At 48.1% G+C, this 17128-nt stretch overlaps 1 protein-coding gene across 1 annotated transcript in view; it reads right to left on the minus strand.

The window, feature by feature from the left end:
• BBS1 (Bardet-Biedl syndrome 1) overlaps nucleotides 1–17128 on the minus strand; it is a 71616-nt gene that overhangs the window by 25895 nt on the left and 28593 nt on the right. Inside the window, exons 5-7 of the mRNA XM_089557962.1 lie at nucleotides 6213–6254; nucleotides 6077–6155; nucleotides 3214–3345 (exon numbers count right to left, since the gene is read on the minus strand). Coding sequence (XP_089414088.1) covers nucleotides 3214–3345; nucleotides 6077–6155; nucleotides 6213–6254 — 253 coding nt within the window. The remainder of the gene's footprint in view (nucleotides 1–3213; nucleotides 3346–6076; nucleotides 6156–6212; nucleotides 6255–17128) is intronic.

The following is a 17128-nucleotide window of genomic DNA, read 5'->3' on the forward strand; positions in this document are numbered from 1 at the left end:
CCCAGACCGGCAACAGGCGGCGCCAAGGCGAAGAACCATACGTGGCGCCGTGCAACGCCCACGCAACACAAGTCCCGTTCGATCTCTCCGATGGCGGCTGGTCACGTCTCTGCAGATAACTGATCGACACTCTTTCAACATTTGCTGTACTATATTTCTTTATGCTCAAGCACGCATAAGGCTTCATATTTTTCTGCGAGACATACAGCTCCCGAAACGTACTTCTTCACAACGCGCGATCTATGTCCATGTGATTTGACGAGAGTAGAAGCAGATACACGGTGGGGGCGGCGGACGATAGAACTGTCGTCAATTCATCATCACCATAATCACGCGCACACTGGCTCAATTCAGTTCAGTTCAGTTTATTACCTTAAAGACCCCCGCAGCGGTATTACATAAGGGGTGGATAATACAGAAAAATAAGTACAATGGTTGCCATGTGGGTTCAACATACAGTATAGTCTAGCAAAACGTTCAGTTGGGCGAGTTGGTAGATATTCATGATGTGAACAGCGTTCGTCCTGTGTCCCTTATTTTCTTGTCCCTTGTAGTTCGCGCTGTTCACGGTATAATCTGTTAGTGCGTTGGAAAAGTTGGATGGGCAGGTGATAACGGCGATGCTGTGGGAAAGGCCGTTCCATTCTAACGCTGCTCGGGGGAAGAAGGAGGCAGCGAACGTGGTCGTATGGGTCCGAGGCCGGGCAACTTGAAGAATATGGCCAGTGCAATACGATATGCGAGCTGGTGGTGTGATTTAGCCTGCGTAGTCGTGGGTGCTGTAAAAGAACTTATGAAACAGGTATAGACTGGCAATGCGGCAACGAAGAACAAGGGTTGATAAGGCGGATTCTGCTTTTAAAGACGACACGCTGACTTGGTATGAATAGTTATTGTGAGTGAATCTAGCGGCACGGTTCTGGACGGATTCGAGGGCATTTATGAGGTATATTTGATGTGGATTCCATATAGGGTATGCATATTCTAGTTTCGTCCTGATTAGCGATTGGTAAGCCAGGAGTTTAACTTGTTGGGGAGCGTGACGTAAGTGGCGTTTCAAAAAGCCTAGTGTTTTATTCGCGGATGATATTACATTAGAGATATGTGTGCGCCAAGATATGTGTGCGCCATAAGAAAGCGTGACTCCTAAGTACTTAAATGAGTTAACTACTTCTATTGGGATTTGGGCTATATTGTACGAAAAAAATAAATGGTTCAGTGCGACGGGTGAAGGGTACAATCTTGCACTTCTGAGGGTTAAGTGTCATCATCCACAGGCCGCTCCATTTCTGAACGTTAGTTTGGTCTGTCTGGAGGGCTTCTTGGTCGGAAGAGTTATTAATAGTACGATAAATGACACAGTCATCTGCGAACATACGAATGTGACATGATACGTGGAGGGGCAAGTCATTAATGTATATTAAGAATAATGACGGTCCGAGCACTGATCCTTGAGGGACGCCTGAGGTTACTGGAATGTAATCAGAAAATTTGTTATTAACTATGACAAATTGGGTTCGATTTCTTAAAAATTCCTTAATGCAGTTTAGAATGCTAGGGTGAATATTTAGGTAAGAGAGCTTAAGTAGTAATCTCTGGAGCATCTGCGCTTAAATGGCTTAAAATATTTTCCTTATTTTATAAACAGTTTAGAAGAACTCCTTCCTGGGCTAGTGCTACATCGTGTTTCGTTATATAGATAGCTGTAAGAAAATTGGGGCCGTTAAAACAAGGTAGTTAAAACCACAGTCGTGGCGTAGGGGCTAATACGCCCGTCTCGGCTACGGGAGGTGGGGTGTTCGACTCCCACCGCCGGTCACTCGCTGGTTAAAAATCGAGTGCAAGTGCCTTCCCTAACCAGAGCCACAGCTCTACCTTGTGGACTGTGCCCTTGGGAACAAGTGTTACTTGAGTATCTTTCCAATACAGCGCTTTGTCCTGTCCACCTTTCTTGTGAGTGTCGTATTTTGTGCTAACTTTTGTACGAAGAATAATGCACCGAATAAAGCCCAGCAACAAGTCTCCCTTGGGAAGCTCCGCTGCGTGGCAGTCCACACAGAAGGCTCGGTTGGAAACTTGAGCCTGTGTATAACTATGGTTATCTTATAAGTGCGTTTTTACTTGTGTAAATATATAACCAGTTTTTAATTGTATTGCCCCCCTATGTATTGCCCGAAAGAAGAAGAAGTTTCTTTATTTTGCTTGAGCAAAAAAGGTGACGGAAGAAAAAGCTGCTTAGTTGCAGCTTGACGGAGCTCCCGCCACCCAGACAGCAAGCACTTGCACAGCACATAGTTTTACAAAAATTGATAAAACAGTCCTCTGAAAAGAGCAGTCAATTGTCAATTGTCACGTGCAGAACAATGAAAAAAATACAATTGAAGCAAGATTTAAAAAAAAGAGAAATCCGCGGTACAGGTAAGAGAGCTTAAGTAGTAATCTCTGGAGCATCTGCGCTTAAATGGCTTAAAATATTTCCCTTATTTTATAAACAGTTTAGAAGAACTTTAGAAGTTCTTTAGAAGAACTTTAGAAGTTCTTTAGAAGAACTTTAGAAGAAGTTTAGAAGAAGAACACAAGGGAATTTTAAAAATTCCCTTGTGCGACATTTGCAGAATGTCTATTTGTTTTTCATCCAGTTCATTGACCGCATGCGGTATGGCGTGTTTTAGTCGTTGTTTTCCGCACATTGTACGGGAAAATGGAATGAGCCATGGTGACTGATAGCGAAATGAACAGGTATTTGTTGTTTTTTGTAGTCTAGCTAAGGTCAGAAATGTCTCAGATTTTCCTTGTATTGCATTCTTGTACTTACTTAACAGGTTATAAGAGTACATATCTTCCACTTTTAGAATGCAATTTTTGAGAAAAAGGGGTCCTGTGTGTTCTAAAAATGATGTGTTTTCAATAATGCGGATGACCCTTTTTTGTATTAAGGCAAGTTTATTGATGTTTGACTTGAGGGTATTTCCCCAAAGCGGTATACAGTAGTGGAGTTGTGGATAGAAAAGGGCCACAGGGTAAGGGCCAAAGGACCCTTAGGGTAAATAAATGAAATGGTACCATATCCGTCATTACGTTGCCTCTGGAGTTAGGATAGGATCCCGTTGCATGCTTTCTATCCATAATATAATCGTTGGCCGTTTAATCATGGTGCGGCGTAGCAGTACGGGCAAGGGAGTATGTCAGAGCACAGAGCAGAACGGGCAGTACCTGGATGGCTGCGAGCAGCGTGAAAGCGTCCGGCTCGAGCACGAACAGGCGCCCGTCTTCTGTGGCCAAGAGCAGACAGCTGGCTGCGTCTTCGTCCGCCAGGCTCTTCTTGAGAACACCCAGCGCCGTCACCTGCGAGCGTAGGTAGCACTTGACTCGCGGGCATGCAGGCTGTCGCGATAACATCGACGCACGTCAATGGAAAAAAAACGCAGTACCGTGCCACACTGAGTATCCTGCTCTTAATGACAAGCGCACTGGAACATAGGATGTGTCTAGGTGATACTGTCTGAGGAGTCTCAATAGGGACAGTGCTTAAACAATAGTAGGCAAGATCACATTGGCTGAAACTGTTTAGAATCGAAAGCAAGTTTTCATTCTGTGGTCCAAGCATACACTGTGCAAATAATGAAAGGCATTCTTCTGTTCCAAGTGCGTTTCTCTTTTGGTTGCAGTATGTCACTCGTGTCAGCCTGCAGATTGGCACGAATGTTCGAGCGTGTGACTTAAACTGACGTTAGCGCCTCATAGCTTTATCCACTGGGTCCAAGACAATGCTGCACGAAGTAATTGCTGCGACTGACGATAGCAGGCGCCCTGCAGCCACCCTATCCGCAGCCACATTCACAGGGATAGACGAAATTCCAATTAAACTGAACTTGGCCCACGAAGCAAGAAAACTGTGATAAAAGCATTCCAGAAAGTTATAACAAATAAGCAAATTCCACACAGCTGGAGACACAGTAAAATGAATTTGATTTATAAAGGGAAAGGAGATAAGATGAGCATAAAATCCCTCCGACCGATTACGATAACATTGTTAAATAAAGGCTGGCAAAGTAGGCGGTGAAATTAAAAATGCAGTCAGAGGTATAAAGTAATAAGATACTCGGAGAGCTTCAGAACGGGTTCAGAAGGGGCAGCGCTTAGATGACAGCCTGTTCGAGCTTACCCAATGCATAGAAATAACTAAGGCGGAAAACAGACCTTTGTATTTAGCCTTTCTGGACATGAGCGGCGCATATGACAACGTTAACGAGGAACATATTGAAAGATCAAGGTATCGGTCATGAGGTAACTGATTTTCTAGAGGCAATCTACCAAGATAATAAAGTTGAAATTACATGGGAAGGGATAAAAGGTAGGACAGCTGTGGAGGTACCCAAAAAATTAAGGCAAGGTTGTCCTCCATCACCGCTACTGTTCATGCTTCTTTGTGATAAATACGGAAAGAAGTCTACAAGGAAGTAATCTAGGTTATAATCTGTCGTAGATATTAGGCGGAAATATCGTTGAGCAACGGCTCCCGGGTTTAAATTATGCGGACGATATTGAACTGTCGGCAGATAGCCAGGAAGATTTGCAAACTGTGGGTAATTGTTGTGGAGACGAGGGGGACGCTCTAGGATTCAGTTTTAGCGCAACTAAATCAGGTGTGATCATTTTTAACGATACAACTGATCAAGTGCCTACAATACAAGGCCACGAAATACCCAAAGTGGCCGAATACAATTACCTCGGGATATGGCTAAACGAAGGGCAGATATACACGGAAAAACATGAACAGGCTCTTAGGGCAAAATGACGAAGAGACGCCGGGATAATGAAACATAGGGCATTATGGGGGTACAACAAATATGAAGTACTGAGAGGTATTTGGAAAGGAATAATGGTGCCGGGACTAACTTTCGGCAATGCGATTCTGTGCTTCAGGGCAGAAGTTCAGCCAAGATTAGAAGTAAATCAGAGAGGGGTTGGAAGCTTAGCACTAGGTGCCCAACGCAAAACCACAAACGAGGCAGTACAAGGAGATATGGGCTGGCCATCGTTCGAAGCACGGGATGCTCAGATTAAAATACTATATGAAGAACGCCTGAGGAAATTGGACGATAACAGTTGGACAGCTAAAGTATTTAAATGCTTACTCAGAAAGAGCGTTGACTCAAAGTCGTCGAAAATAATTAGGAAACTAACCAGTTTGCATGCCGGACGCGAGGATGAATAAAGAAAGAATTAAACAACAGGTTAAAAACGCGGAAGTTAAAAATAGGATTAATTCAATGGAAAAGAAGCATAGTGTAGAACTATACCGATACTGGAAAAGGCAGATCAGGAAAGAATTGTTTCATGATAACTCAAGAGGCAGTGCCCTAATCTTTGAACCCGGGTCACGGTGTCTTAGAACGTGCACCTACAAAAAACAATTTAACGATGAAGATGACACATCTGCTGTGTACGGTAGATCTGCAGAATCAATTGAACACCTCATACTCAAATGTGATGGTATAAATCCGGATGTCGATGTAGGCCCAGTCACTATTCCTCAGGCCCTAGTGTTATGAGGTAAGAATGGTCATGTAAATAAATCTGCAGTGGAAGTTAGCAAAAAGCGATTGGAGGATTGGTGGCTGAAAAGCAGAGAGGTGACATAAGGTTAGAAGCGTAAGAAACCGTAGTGAAAGAAAATGGCGAATTTTAATGACAATGTACAGCACAGTTAAGCAAAAATAAAGGAAAAGAGCCGAGCATGGTGTCAATTGTCCACGCCACATTTAAAAGTGGGAGCTCCTGTGTTCCATCCATTCATCCATCCAGCATCACCCTAGCATGTTCTCGGACCCAGCGGCAAACTCTCCGTGGCGCTAATGTCGTGACACGCTCGACGATTCATACTAAGTTTTCAGGCGGCGGTACATCTAGCTTTGTGCAAAGACCCACAGGTATCGTTACAAGTGACGTATCGCGTGAAATTTCGTTCTCAATGCCAAGGTGCACGTCGTGAAAGATAATAGATCTAATGACATAATTCATGACCAAACTGTGGATGGTAAGCCGTACTTCATGCTAGGAAAAAGGACGCCACCTGGGTCTGCCTTTTCAGCGGAAACTCCCTGTTGGCTTCGATGAAGGCCTTAGCATCGGTCGGCTCCAGCAGCAGGAACCTGTGTGAATAGCCACCGCTTAGGGCGTGCTGCGCTGTGCCGAGTGCGATCTCTTACCTCTGCGAACGCGCTGTCAGGCGGCCCATTCCACCTTGGGACCTGAGCGTCACGAGAAAGAGGCATGTAGTAAGCATCCCACAATGATGGGCTTGCTGATCTACAATGAAGTTTCAGGTACGTCAGTAAAGATGAGTAGCCTATAGGATAGCACACTGAAATGACGTCTAAGCTGTGCCCCACTTATAATCTATTTATGTCCAATGTTTAGGGCAGTCCCACGAGGTGGAGTGATGTGTAAGAAGGGTGTAATGACTCAGTGACAACCAGCCAAATGCAGACATATATCTACAAAGAAAGCTGTACTTTCCACAGAAACTTCGTCGTTGAAAAAAAAAGACGCCCTGTCCGCGACATTTTTGTTTATTTATTTTTCTTGAACTACGAAGTTTCTGCGAAAGCCGTACAGCTTTCCTTTGTATGTGTATGGTGCGTTTGGCTGTTTGTCAGAGTAATTATTCCCTTACTATAATCTATTTTGAGAGAACTTCGGATGGTACCAAGGTCGATCTTAGCGATGGCAGACCAGTGTCTTGAAATATAGCACTGCAAGAAGTCGTCCAACGCAGCGACATCACCCATGGCACCAGGAGCACGGATTTGCTCCCCACAGTCAACGATGTCGGCGCTACAGAGGCACAACTCGCCGCGCTTTTCCCAGCAGTCCACAAGCGTATCCTTTCAGTCCAAGCACAGACTTTATCTGCTCATGGCCTTGCCCCGGGCGGCCGAAGGGCTCTGGCGAGTGATCGGGAACCCGTCAACCTACACTCAGACATAGTCGGCGATGTGATAGCCGCTTCAAGAAAATACGAGTGAAGCACAGTGCTTATGCGACCATTTTCTGGGTGCCTGCATGCGCGTCGAGGGCATACAATGAACAAATATCGATGGGAGACGAGCAGCATACGATATGGCACCCGCGCCGAGCGCACAACCCTGCTCGTTGTACTCCACTGCTTTCAGAAAAATCTGCAAGCAGAGACGCCGAAAAGCCCTCCGACACGATCCCCACCCCTACCGGGAAAACAGAAGTAATTCCCTGACGCACAAGTGCATCCCATGTCACCGATACTGGAGAGAGACCTTTAGCATAGCGCGTTCCGCTGCCGAGTACCTCGCTATGCCAGTACCAGACCTACCTATGCACAGTCGTGACACGCATACCGGTGGCGGTGAAGGGCAAAGCAAAGTACCAAGATTACTATTAACAAATTAGAAAGGATTCAAAAGAAATCAGTAAGATTTATTTATAATTTCTATGGACGCACCTCTATCCCTAATCTTCTTAAAAAGAGTGGCTTACCATTCGTTACTGATAGAAATCGAATTTGTCGTCTGAAATTCTTTTTCCAGGTAATTCATGGGCATTACAACAGTGACATCTCGAAAATTGTTAGTTATTCTAGTGGTTATGCAACGCGCCTGCGACATTCTCTTTCCGTAAAACCTTTATCCACAAGAACGAACTGCTACAAATATTCCTATTTTCCTAGAACTATTACCGAATGGAACAACCTTGCTGGTCATATAGTCGAACAGAATTATTTGTCCCATTTTGAGGCGCTGCTGCAACAAGTGACGAACATTTGAGTGTTCGGTTGCTGAGTAATTTGTTCTGATTTACTCAATTATAACCTGTTATATGCTTGTCTCTATGACTGCAGTGTATGTATTCTAATGTTGTGAAACGATACAGTACAGTGTTATGTAGTAATTTCGCTGCTGGTGACGCCTTGTCTGCTGTATTTGCTTTTTTTTGTTCTTTGGTGTTACACAAATTGTGTACCCACCTGCGATGGTCTTGTTGTTCAAGACCGCAGTATTTATAAATAAATAAATAAATAAAAGTCTGTACGGTCCGCCCTCTTTCCTCACACAGCCGTGTATCTGCAACTTTTAACGAAGTTGCTTATAAAAGACCCCGGTGAATGACTGTGCCGTCACTGCTGCTCACGTAGTCTGCATTAGAGAGATTTAGCATAGCACGATCCGCGGTCCGCTTCCGCGTACCGGTTCCTCGAGGCACGAGCTGTGCATGAGCAAATGGCCCCGAAGGGTGCACGCCTCTATTTGCGCGGACGCAGCGGGGTCCCCGCGGAAGTGGATCGCGGTAGGGAACTGCGGATGGCAATAGTTTAAATCTCCCTATCATCTATTGCTGAATTCCAATGGCAGATCGAGACCGCTCCGTCGGATCGCGTACGGAGCGCGTCGGAGCGCGTAGCTTTGCCACCTCCCATTTTGCGATTGGAATGCCAGTGCTCCCTCGGGAGCGCGACGCCAGCTCCGCCGCGAAACTAGGCACGCCGCCGGTGCGGACGCCCTGCTAGCTTCGTGTTCGAGTGCGACAGGAGTTGCGCGAGGCGCGATCTCCGCGTTCACAGACGCCGTCTCGGCGAAACAAAAAGGAGGTAGTACGAAGGCCGTAATGTAAAACCAAAACCAAGGCGTATGTACAGGATGGTCCACTCTCCGTGAACACGCGAGTATGCGGCCGCGGTCTTCGGAGAGCCAGTGAGCCTGTCCCTACCGTTCACGAAAGAAGTGGCGGACGACGCGCAGGCAAGTTGCTCGCTGCTCGATTTTCCAGCCTTGCGACTGCGAGACGCAAGCCGCTGAAGCAATCAGCGAGACAGTCGAGCTTTCGGCAACGACGCCCCCGCGGACACGCCGAGCGACGAACTGCGCTGCCCCCCGGCCAACGTTTCTCCCTGGCTGCCGTAGTCGTCGATAAGCCTAACTGTTTTTCATCGATGCCGCAGCTGAGGGCGCTTCGGAATTGGCCAGCGCTGTAGTAAAGGTGCTACTCGCGTCACCGTTTTACTGTGTTCCTCGTCTCATAATAAAATAAAGACATGATCGATTTCTGCGACGCAACAGCGGAGCTAGCAGACAGCAGGCCAGCCGCACTGGGCATCAGGAAGAAATTTGCTTGTATCGCAGTTATCACTTCTACCAGCGACTCGGTATTGGCCAACGATCCTCAAAAATGATTCATTTTTTTACATTCCTCTACTCCAGGGCTTGTTATGAACGCGAACAAAGAATATTAGCGCATTTTTCTGACGCCGGCGGCAGGCATATACAGGCCGGCAGCTTCACACTCGCTGTCGGTTTCAGACGAATCTTCACTGCTGGACTCTGAGCTTTCAGTGCCCGAGTCGGAACTGTCACTTCCATGAAGCAAAATGAGTGCCGCACGGCTCGAAGCAAGACCATTGCCGTCCACTGTTGACTGGAAAGTGCCCGGCTGTCCCGGCTCACCCGGCTCACCACGTGGCGACGACAGGAATGAAGCGGCTGCTGCCGGTCGCGACAGGAAGCAGACGCGGCGGAAAAGAAAACGTCATAAGGGAGTAATTACTCATTGGCATCCACCCGAGCGCAGCCATACGGCTACAAAGGAAAGCTATACAGCTTTCTCAGAAACTTCGTAGTTAAAGAAAAATTCGTCCTGGTTCGGGGTTCGAACCCAGGACCACCGCTACACCGGAGCAGTCGCTCTACCAATTGAGCTAACCAGGACGGCAAGCTTATGGTAAGGCGAGATCGAATTGATCAATAACTCGAAGTGGGAACAGTGTTGGTCAAATGTTTAGGGGAAACCCCCAAGGTGGAGTAGATTTGTAATAAGGGAGTAATTACTCATTGGCATCCACCCGAGCGCAGCCATAAACATTTGACCAACACTGTTCCCACTTCGAGTTATTGATCAATTCGATCTCGCCTTACCATAAGCTTGCCGTCCTGGTTAGCTCAATTGGTAGAGCGACTGCTCCGGTGTAGCGGTGGTCCTGGGTTCGAACCCCGAACCAGGACGAATTTTTCTTTAACTACGAAGTTTCTGAGAAAGCTGTATAGCTTTCCTTTGTAGCCGTATGGCTGCGCTCGGGTGGATGCCAATGAGTAATTACTCCCTTATTACAAAATCTACTCCACCTTGGGGGTTTCCCCTAAACATTTGACCAAAAGAAAACGTCACGCGAGGTTCCGGTCAAATCCGCCGATTTCGGCGGATCAAGAATCGCTGCTCCACGGAGCGATCCGGGATTTACGCCTGATCCCGATCTGCCATTGGAGCATACAACTCGCGCTCCCATTTTACCATTGGAATACGACTGATCCAAACCGAGCAGAAAAACTTGATCCCGATCTGCCATTGGAATTCAACATATGCTTTCCAAGCTTCACGCTCAGAATCTGATGGAACTCCTCCCCCCGTGATCTGCTGCTCTAAGTATGGCAACTCGGAGGTCCTTATGGCGCGTGACAGCACGACCTTCGATGTGCTCTGGGCGAGGCTCGCGGAATCCGTTCGCTATTATTGTCCGAGCGGAATGCTTTAGGGCAGTCGCCAGCGACCAAATCAGCATCAGCCTTCGCTTCTATAAATGGGTGAGCCGACCCGCCCGCACTGATGCAATGTTAAATATTACATTTAAATGGATTGCAGTAAGTGACGTTTGCAAATTCCACTCCCGCAGCGCAAAGGGTTCCTGACCACCACCCTCCCAAAGTAAATTGCATCTTACGGCCTAGCTGTTGTACGTTGGGGTGTGCAAATATTCGACATCCTCCTATACGATTGGCTGAACGAATCTAGTAGTACATGTTTGAAATTATTCAAAAGGGACCGAATAAGAACTCAACTTTTCGCATAGTTCTCGAATCGCCGACACGGAGCTCGAATCGGGCTCATCGTAGTTTTTTTCGACGGCTGTTCCAAAAACGGACCCACTCCGATGCCTCCCAGCGTACTCAGATTCAGGCTCGAAACACAGCGACGCGGTTCACTTTTCTGGCATCGTCCATGGCGTTCAAATATACAGCCTCCAAGACTCGGCGATGCGGCAGGCTCCAAACAGGTTCAGCAAACCCAGACTTCGCACCTGACTTCGGAGGTCAGGGCTTGTTGGGACTGAGGCATCCCACCACTGCCACCACTGTTGGGACTGGGTGTCCGAGCCAGGAAACGGTCGAGGCGACGGTGAGTAAAATGACTTTTATGTACAGTATGTACAAGGGCTTTTACATGATACCAGGGCCAAGAGCACCACGGGCTAGCACAAAGAAGAAGAGCGGCCCCGGCGGCGAGCGTAGCTCCGGCGTGATGGCTCTTCTGCTGCCCGTCTGCTGCTCGGGTTCAGCGCGGCTCCGCTTTTTAAAGCCGCTGGTAACGGTTACGGCAGCCAGCCGTTCAAATCCTCCAATGGTCGAGAGGCGACTACCGGCGACGCGTCGGAGGAGCCCGCACCGACGGAGAGGACGGGAGGAGGAAGGGTCCGCGTCGGCGCCGGCGAGACGGCATGAGTCACGCTGCACGTCGCGACATGTCCGAGAGAGTCTGGGCCTGCTGTGAGTGACGGCGGGCGCGCAGCGCTTGTTTCCAGAGAGGCTAGCCAGCGAAATGTGGGCTCCGGCACTACAGGCTTATAACTCTCATACCTCTACCAAGAGCTGTTGTCCGGCTAGTTAGTGATCGTCTACATAAGTCATGTTATATTTCGCTAAAACAACGATACATAAGATAAGGACACATAACACAAGAGCTGTTGTCCGGCTAGTTAGTGATCGTCTACATAAGTCATGTTATATTTCGCTAAAACAACGATACATAAGATAAGGACACATAACACAAGAGCTGTTGTCCGGCTAGTTAGTGATCGTCTACATAAGTCATGTCATATTGCGCTAAAACAACGACACATAAGAGAAGGACACACAACACAGGACGAGCGCTATCAACCGATTTATTCAGCGGCCGAGCCCCTAAATGCAGAAAAAAAAACCGCGCATGTGCTCGGTTTCTTTTTTCAGTTTTTTCAGAAGTATGATCAACTGATATGAGGCAGTAGTTCGTTCTCCACCGTCAGTGGCGTAGCCAGAAATATTTTTGGGGGGTGTTTTGCAGTATTATGCGTTTTTATCGTAAAGATGTAGTCGAGGGTTTGACGACATACCGTCTGGTCAGGAATCATGGTGATGAGGATTGCTGGTCACTGGCCAAAGTCAATAAAGAAAGACGTTTCGGGAGCGCTACGGCTCCCTTGTTCACTATGAAGCAATCGGCGCACGGATCCGTCCTTTTGTAGCACTCAGTAGCGTCTTTAATGAAACGTCTTTCTTTATTGACTTTGGCCAGTGACCAGCAATCTTTATCGTAAAGACTTTCAAAATTTTTCTTACCTCAACCGCTGGCTCGTTTGCGGTGAAGCTGCACACAGAGGTTGCGTATTATGGTAACTTTTGTATCGTAGCAAGTTTTACAATGGTACTTACTTAGTTGAGCAGTGCATGGCGCAAAAGCATAATCGTCTGCGTCGAGATCGGCGAACCGAAACCCAAAACACCGAGTTTTTGCTAAAGGGCGGCAGTAGTGCCATCTGTCTTCCACAGCGAAATTAAACAAGAAAAACAAAGCTCAGGACTTCGCGACGCCGTCCTCAGAGACGATATAAGCTGAATTGGATAAAGTCATTGGACGAAAGAAAGAAGACGTCAAACAATATTCTTTTAAATGCACAGCCTTGTTAAAATAGTTCTTTCTGGCATTTTTTTCCGCTCAGTTGGCCGAAAATGTTCGAACCGCTTCAGTTGAAGCAGACGAAAAGGCAGGAGCGGCGTATTCAATGGGCCCGCGCTCCTTGCAACGCTCGCCTTGGCGCCTTGTGACGCTTTCCACTGCAGAAGAGAGATGGCGCTACCACCGCCCTTCAGCAAAAATTCGGTGTTTTGGGTTTCGGTTCGCCGATCTCGACGCAGACGATTACGCTTTTGCATCATGCACGGCTCAACTAAGTAAGTACCGTTGTAAAACTTGCTACGATACAAAAGCTACCATAATACGCAAGCTCTGTGTGCAGTTTCACCGCAAACGAGCCAGCGGTTGAGGTAAGAAAACTTTTTAAAGTCTTTACGATAAAAACACACAATACTGTATACGCCGCCGGTAAAAAATAAAAAGAGAGCCTGCTCCCAATCAATACCTTACTCATTTTTCTGCTTTAATAAAGACGAAGGGTCAGTTATTTCGTTCACTGTAATATCTACATGAATATGCGAGTGCACACAGGACCCAGAGGACTTGATTCCTAAAGAACAATTATTTTGTAGCAAAAAAAACACTCGTAGGAAAAATAGCTACACTTTAAAATATTTCCACACGTTATACAACAACACAAGAACTTCGACTCCATAGCAAAGTCAGCAACTACGAACGAATGACGTTTGTCAAAAGTTCTACACCATGCATGTGAACCTGCGCCCGGCCGAAGAGGCGCGTTAAATAAAAAGAGCACTTCCTATTTTCGCGAGGTTACGATCATTTGAGGGCAATGCAAAAGGTAAAAAAGTAGGCTTGCGTGAAAACCTTTTGGGTGAACTGTGGCTACAATTAAAAGGAGTGCCATAATTCCTGCGCCAGCGAAGAAGTGTGACCCTTTTCAGCATTAAGTTCTCATTCCTATTATCGAGCCGCGACAACGCACATCAATCTTTTCGAGGATAAACCGAAACACTTCTCATTTTCATTTTTACCTTCCAATACATCGATGCGCTGTGTGCATAGCATCCCCAGCAGCACTACCAATCAACCCAATATTGGAAATACACTGATAAAGACCGGTCCTACACAGGACCGCAGTGAATCCATTCATTTACAATATTGGGCCCATTACTTGTGCTGCGTGGGATCGGCCAAAAAAATGGGCCGAAAGGAGGAAGGGAGAAGGGAATACAGCGCTCAGAAAATTCTGGGGGTAGTTCTGACCCCGAAACTCCCCCCTCCCATGAAGCCTAGGAAGCAACCCCTAGGAAGTGCGACGCCTGGAGGACTTCCGACAACCCCCCGCTGTGCTTCCATTGCGGTGAAGCCGGTCATATTCTTCGTCACTGCCCGTACCTCCGTATCAACCTTCGTGGATTTGCCTTCGACGCGCCACGAAGTCCGCAAGAAATCTACGAGTACCTGCGTCGAGAGGAGTATGCGCCGAACCGCCTTTCGCGCTCACCATCGCCGTCAGTCTCGCGTTTCGAGTCGCCACGCCGCAGCTACGCAGCCGCGGCACGAGGAAGGTTTCCCACCCTCGTAGGGGAAACTAAAGACAGCAACCTCAGGAGGTGAGGTTGCTCACGAGGGAAACGCCGAAGCTCCTCCAACGACCATACCGCATGAAGACGCTGCCGCCGACACGCCGACGCCGCACTCAGTGACAACCCCGACCACAACGCAAACCGTCTTCAAAACTACATCGCCACCCAGAAAAGCTTCGACAACGCGCCCTACTAACAATTCACATGCACGATGAAGCCGCGACCCGACGCCGAGGATAACGTGCAGCCCAAGAGCCAGGACATCCGATTAAGAAGTGGTTATCGACGGCCGGAAACACCTATCCCGCGACCTTCGTAGTGCTAGGGCAATGCTCCCGCGAAGTGATCTTGGGCATGGATTTCCTTAATGAGCATCAGGCGGTCATCTGCCTGCGATCCAAGCTTTTCGCGCTTTCCATGGACTAGGCCATCCCTTCTATCAGATCTACGGAACATCACGTTTCCCTGAGTATCCTGGAGGAACAAGTGAGCGTCCCATCCCGCTCAAGCGTCATCGTCACCGTAGGCACCACAGAAGCTAATAACACTGAGGCCTTCATCGAGGGGAACATGCAGTTTCTTCTAGACCGAGGAATCGGCATCGCGATAGGTATTGCACATTTTCGCTATGGACAAGCTGAAGTACTGCTGACTAATTTCACCGGAGAATACCGGCGCGTTAACAGGGGAACGACGATTGCTTTTTTCGACGAAATATCCGATGTACGAGACTTCTTTGCCCTCTCCGTCCCATCCGTAGAAAACTCGCCCACTTTCGACATCAACCCAGCCCTGCACCGGAACAGACAAGACCCGCAATCTGCTTCGAAGCTACAGCGAGTGCTTCATGTCATCGCCGAAGGTCCGACAAACGCCGATCGCCAAGCATCGTTTTATAACCTACCAGCACGCCCGACCTCTTCGCCAAAGCCCCTACCGAGTGCCACAGCGAAAACTACAAGCCATACGGGACAGAGTGGAAGAAATGCTTCGCGAACGTCATCCAAGCTTCAAAGAGCCCCTGGGCGGCACCAGTTGTTCCAGTGAGAAAGAAGGATGGCATACTTCGATTCTGCGTTGATTACCGCCGCTTGAACAACGTCACAAAGAAGGACGTCTACCCCCTCCCCCGCATCGACGACGCACTGGACCGGCTCTGCAACGCTAAGTATTTCTCATCGATGGACCTCAAGAGCGGCTACTGGCAAATTGAGGTCTATGAAAGAGATCGCGAGAAGACCGCATTCATCACTCCAGATGGCCTCTTCGAGTTCAAGGTGATGCCATTTGATCTCTGTTCCGCACCAGCCACATTTCAGCGAGTAATGGATACAGTGCTGGCAGGCCTGAAGTGGCAGATTTGTCTGGTATATTTAGATGATATCGTTGTCTTCGCCTCGAACTTTGAGGAACACCTAGAAAGGCCTCAAACAATACTAGACGCAATCAAATCGTCCGGCCTAACTTTGAAAGCAGAGAAGTGCCACTTTGCCTATGAAGAGCTGCGGTTTCTAGGCCACATCGTTAGCAAGGAGGGAGTACGGCCAGACCCGCAGAAAACCGCTGCTATCGCAATGTTTCCACCACCGGCCGATAAGAAAGCTGTGCGCAAATTCCTCGGACTGTGTGCGTACTACCGACGATTTGTGAAGAACTTTTCGCGCATCGCCGAGCCACTGACTCGCCTGACAAAAGCAGACGTGTCATTTAAATGGGAAGCGTCGCAAGTGGAAGCCATCAAGTAACTTCAGCGCCGTTTACAGTCCCCACCGATCGTCGCGCACTTTGATGAAAACGCCGAGACTGAAATTCATACCGACGCAAGTAACGTGCGCCTAGGTGCTGTCCTTGTTCAGAAAACTGACGGACTGAAGAAGATATTCGTATGCGCTAGTCGTTCCCTGTCCAAGGCCGAGGCTAATTATTTGAAAACTGAGAAGGGGTGCCTTGCTATCATCTGAGCAACATCGAAATTTTGCCTCTACCTGTACGGACGACCGTTCAAGGTGGTCAGCGATCACCACGCCCTGTGCTGGCTCGCCAGTTTGAAGGACACCTCCGGCCGCCTCGCTCGATGGAGCCCGCGCCTCCAGGAGTTGGACGTCACCGTCGTTTACAAGTCCGGACGCCAGCTCTCTGACGCCAACTGCCTGTCACGAGCCCTTGTAGATGCACCGCCGCCGGACGACGATGAGGACCAATCAGCTCCAGCTCTTTTGTACAACAGCAACGCGCGGACCCCGACATAAAATGCTTCATCGAATACTTGGAAGGCAAGGTTCCTTCCCCCCTCCCTCCGCCTTGTTCAAGCGAGGATTGTCTTCGATCTTTGTACAGAATGATCTCCTCGTGAAGAAGAACTTTGCAGCGAACAAAACAACCTACCTCCTCATTGTACTTGCAAGTCTGCGCGAAAACATTCTTCAGGCTTCACACGATGAGCCGACAGCTGGACATCTCGGGTTTTCTCGCACCCTCCGCCGCACTCAAGAAAAGTATTACTCGCCGCGACTGTCTGCCGATGTCGAACATTATGTGAAAGCCTACCGAGATTGTCAGCGACGAAAGACCCCTCCAACCAAACCAGCAGAATTTCTGAACCCCATTGAACCCCCCTCACGGCCCTTTCAGCATATCGGCATGGACTTGCTTGGCCCTTTCCCGAAATCAACGTCTGGAAATAAGTGAATCATTGTAGCAACCGGCTACCTGACCCGCTATGCAGAGGCGAAAGCCCTACCGAAAGGAACAGCAGCAGAAGTCGCCAAATTTTTCGTGCAGTGCATGGATGGATGGACGGATGGATGGACGGATGGATGGAT

This window comes from Amblyomma mixtum, chromosome 8 (genome assembly GCF_055824585.1).
Source record: "Amblyomma mixtum isolate Tamu chromosome 8, ASM5582458v1, whole genome shotgun sequence".
Lineage (NCBI taxonomy): Eukaryota > Metazoa > Arthropoda > Arachnida > Ixodida > Ixodidae > Amblyomma > Amblyomma mixtum.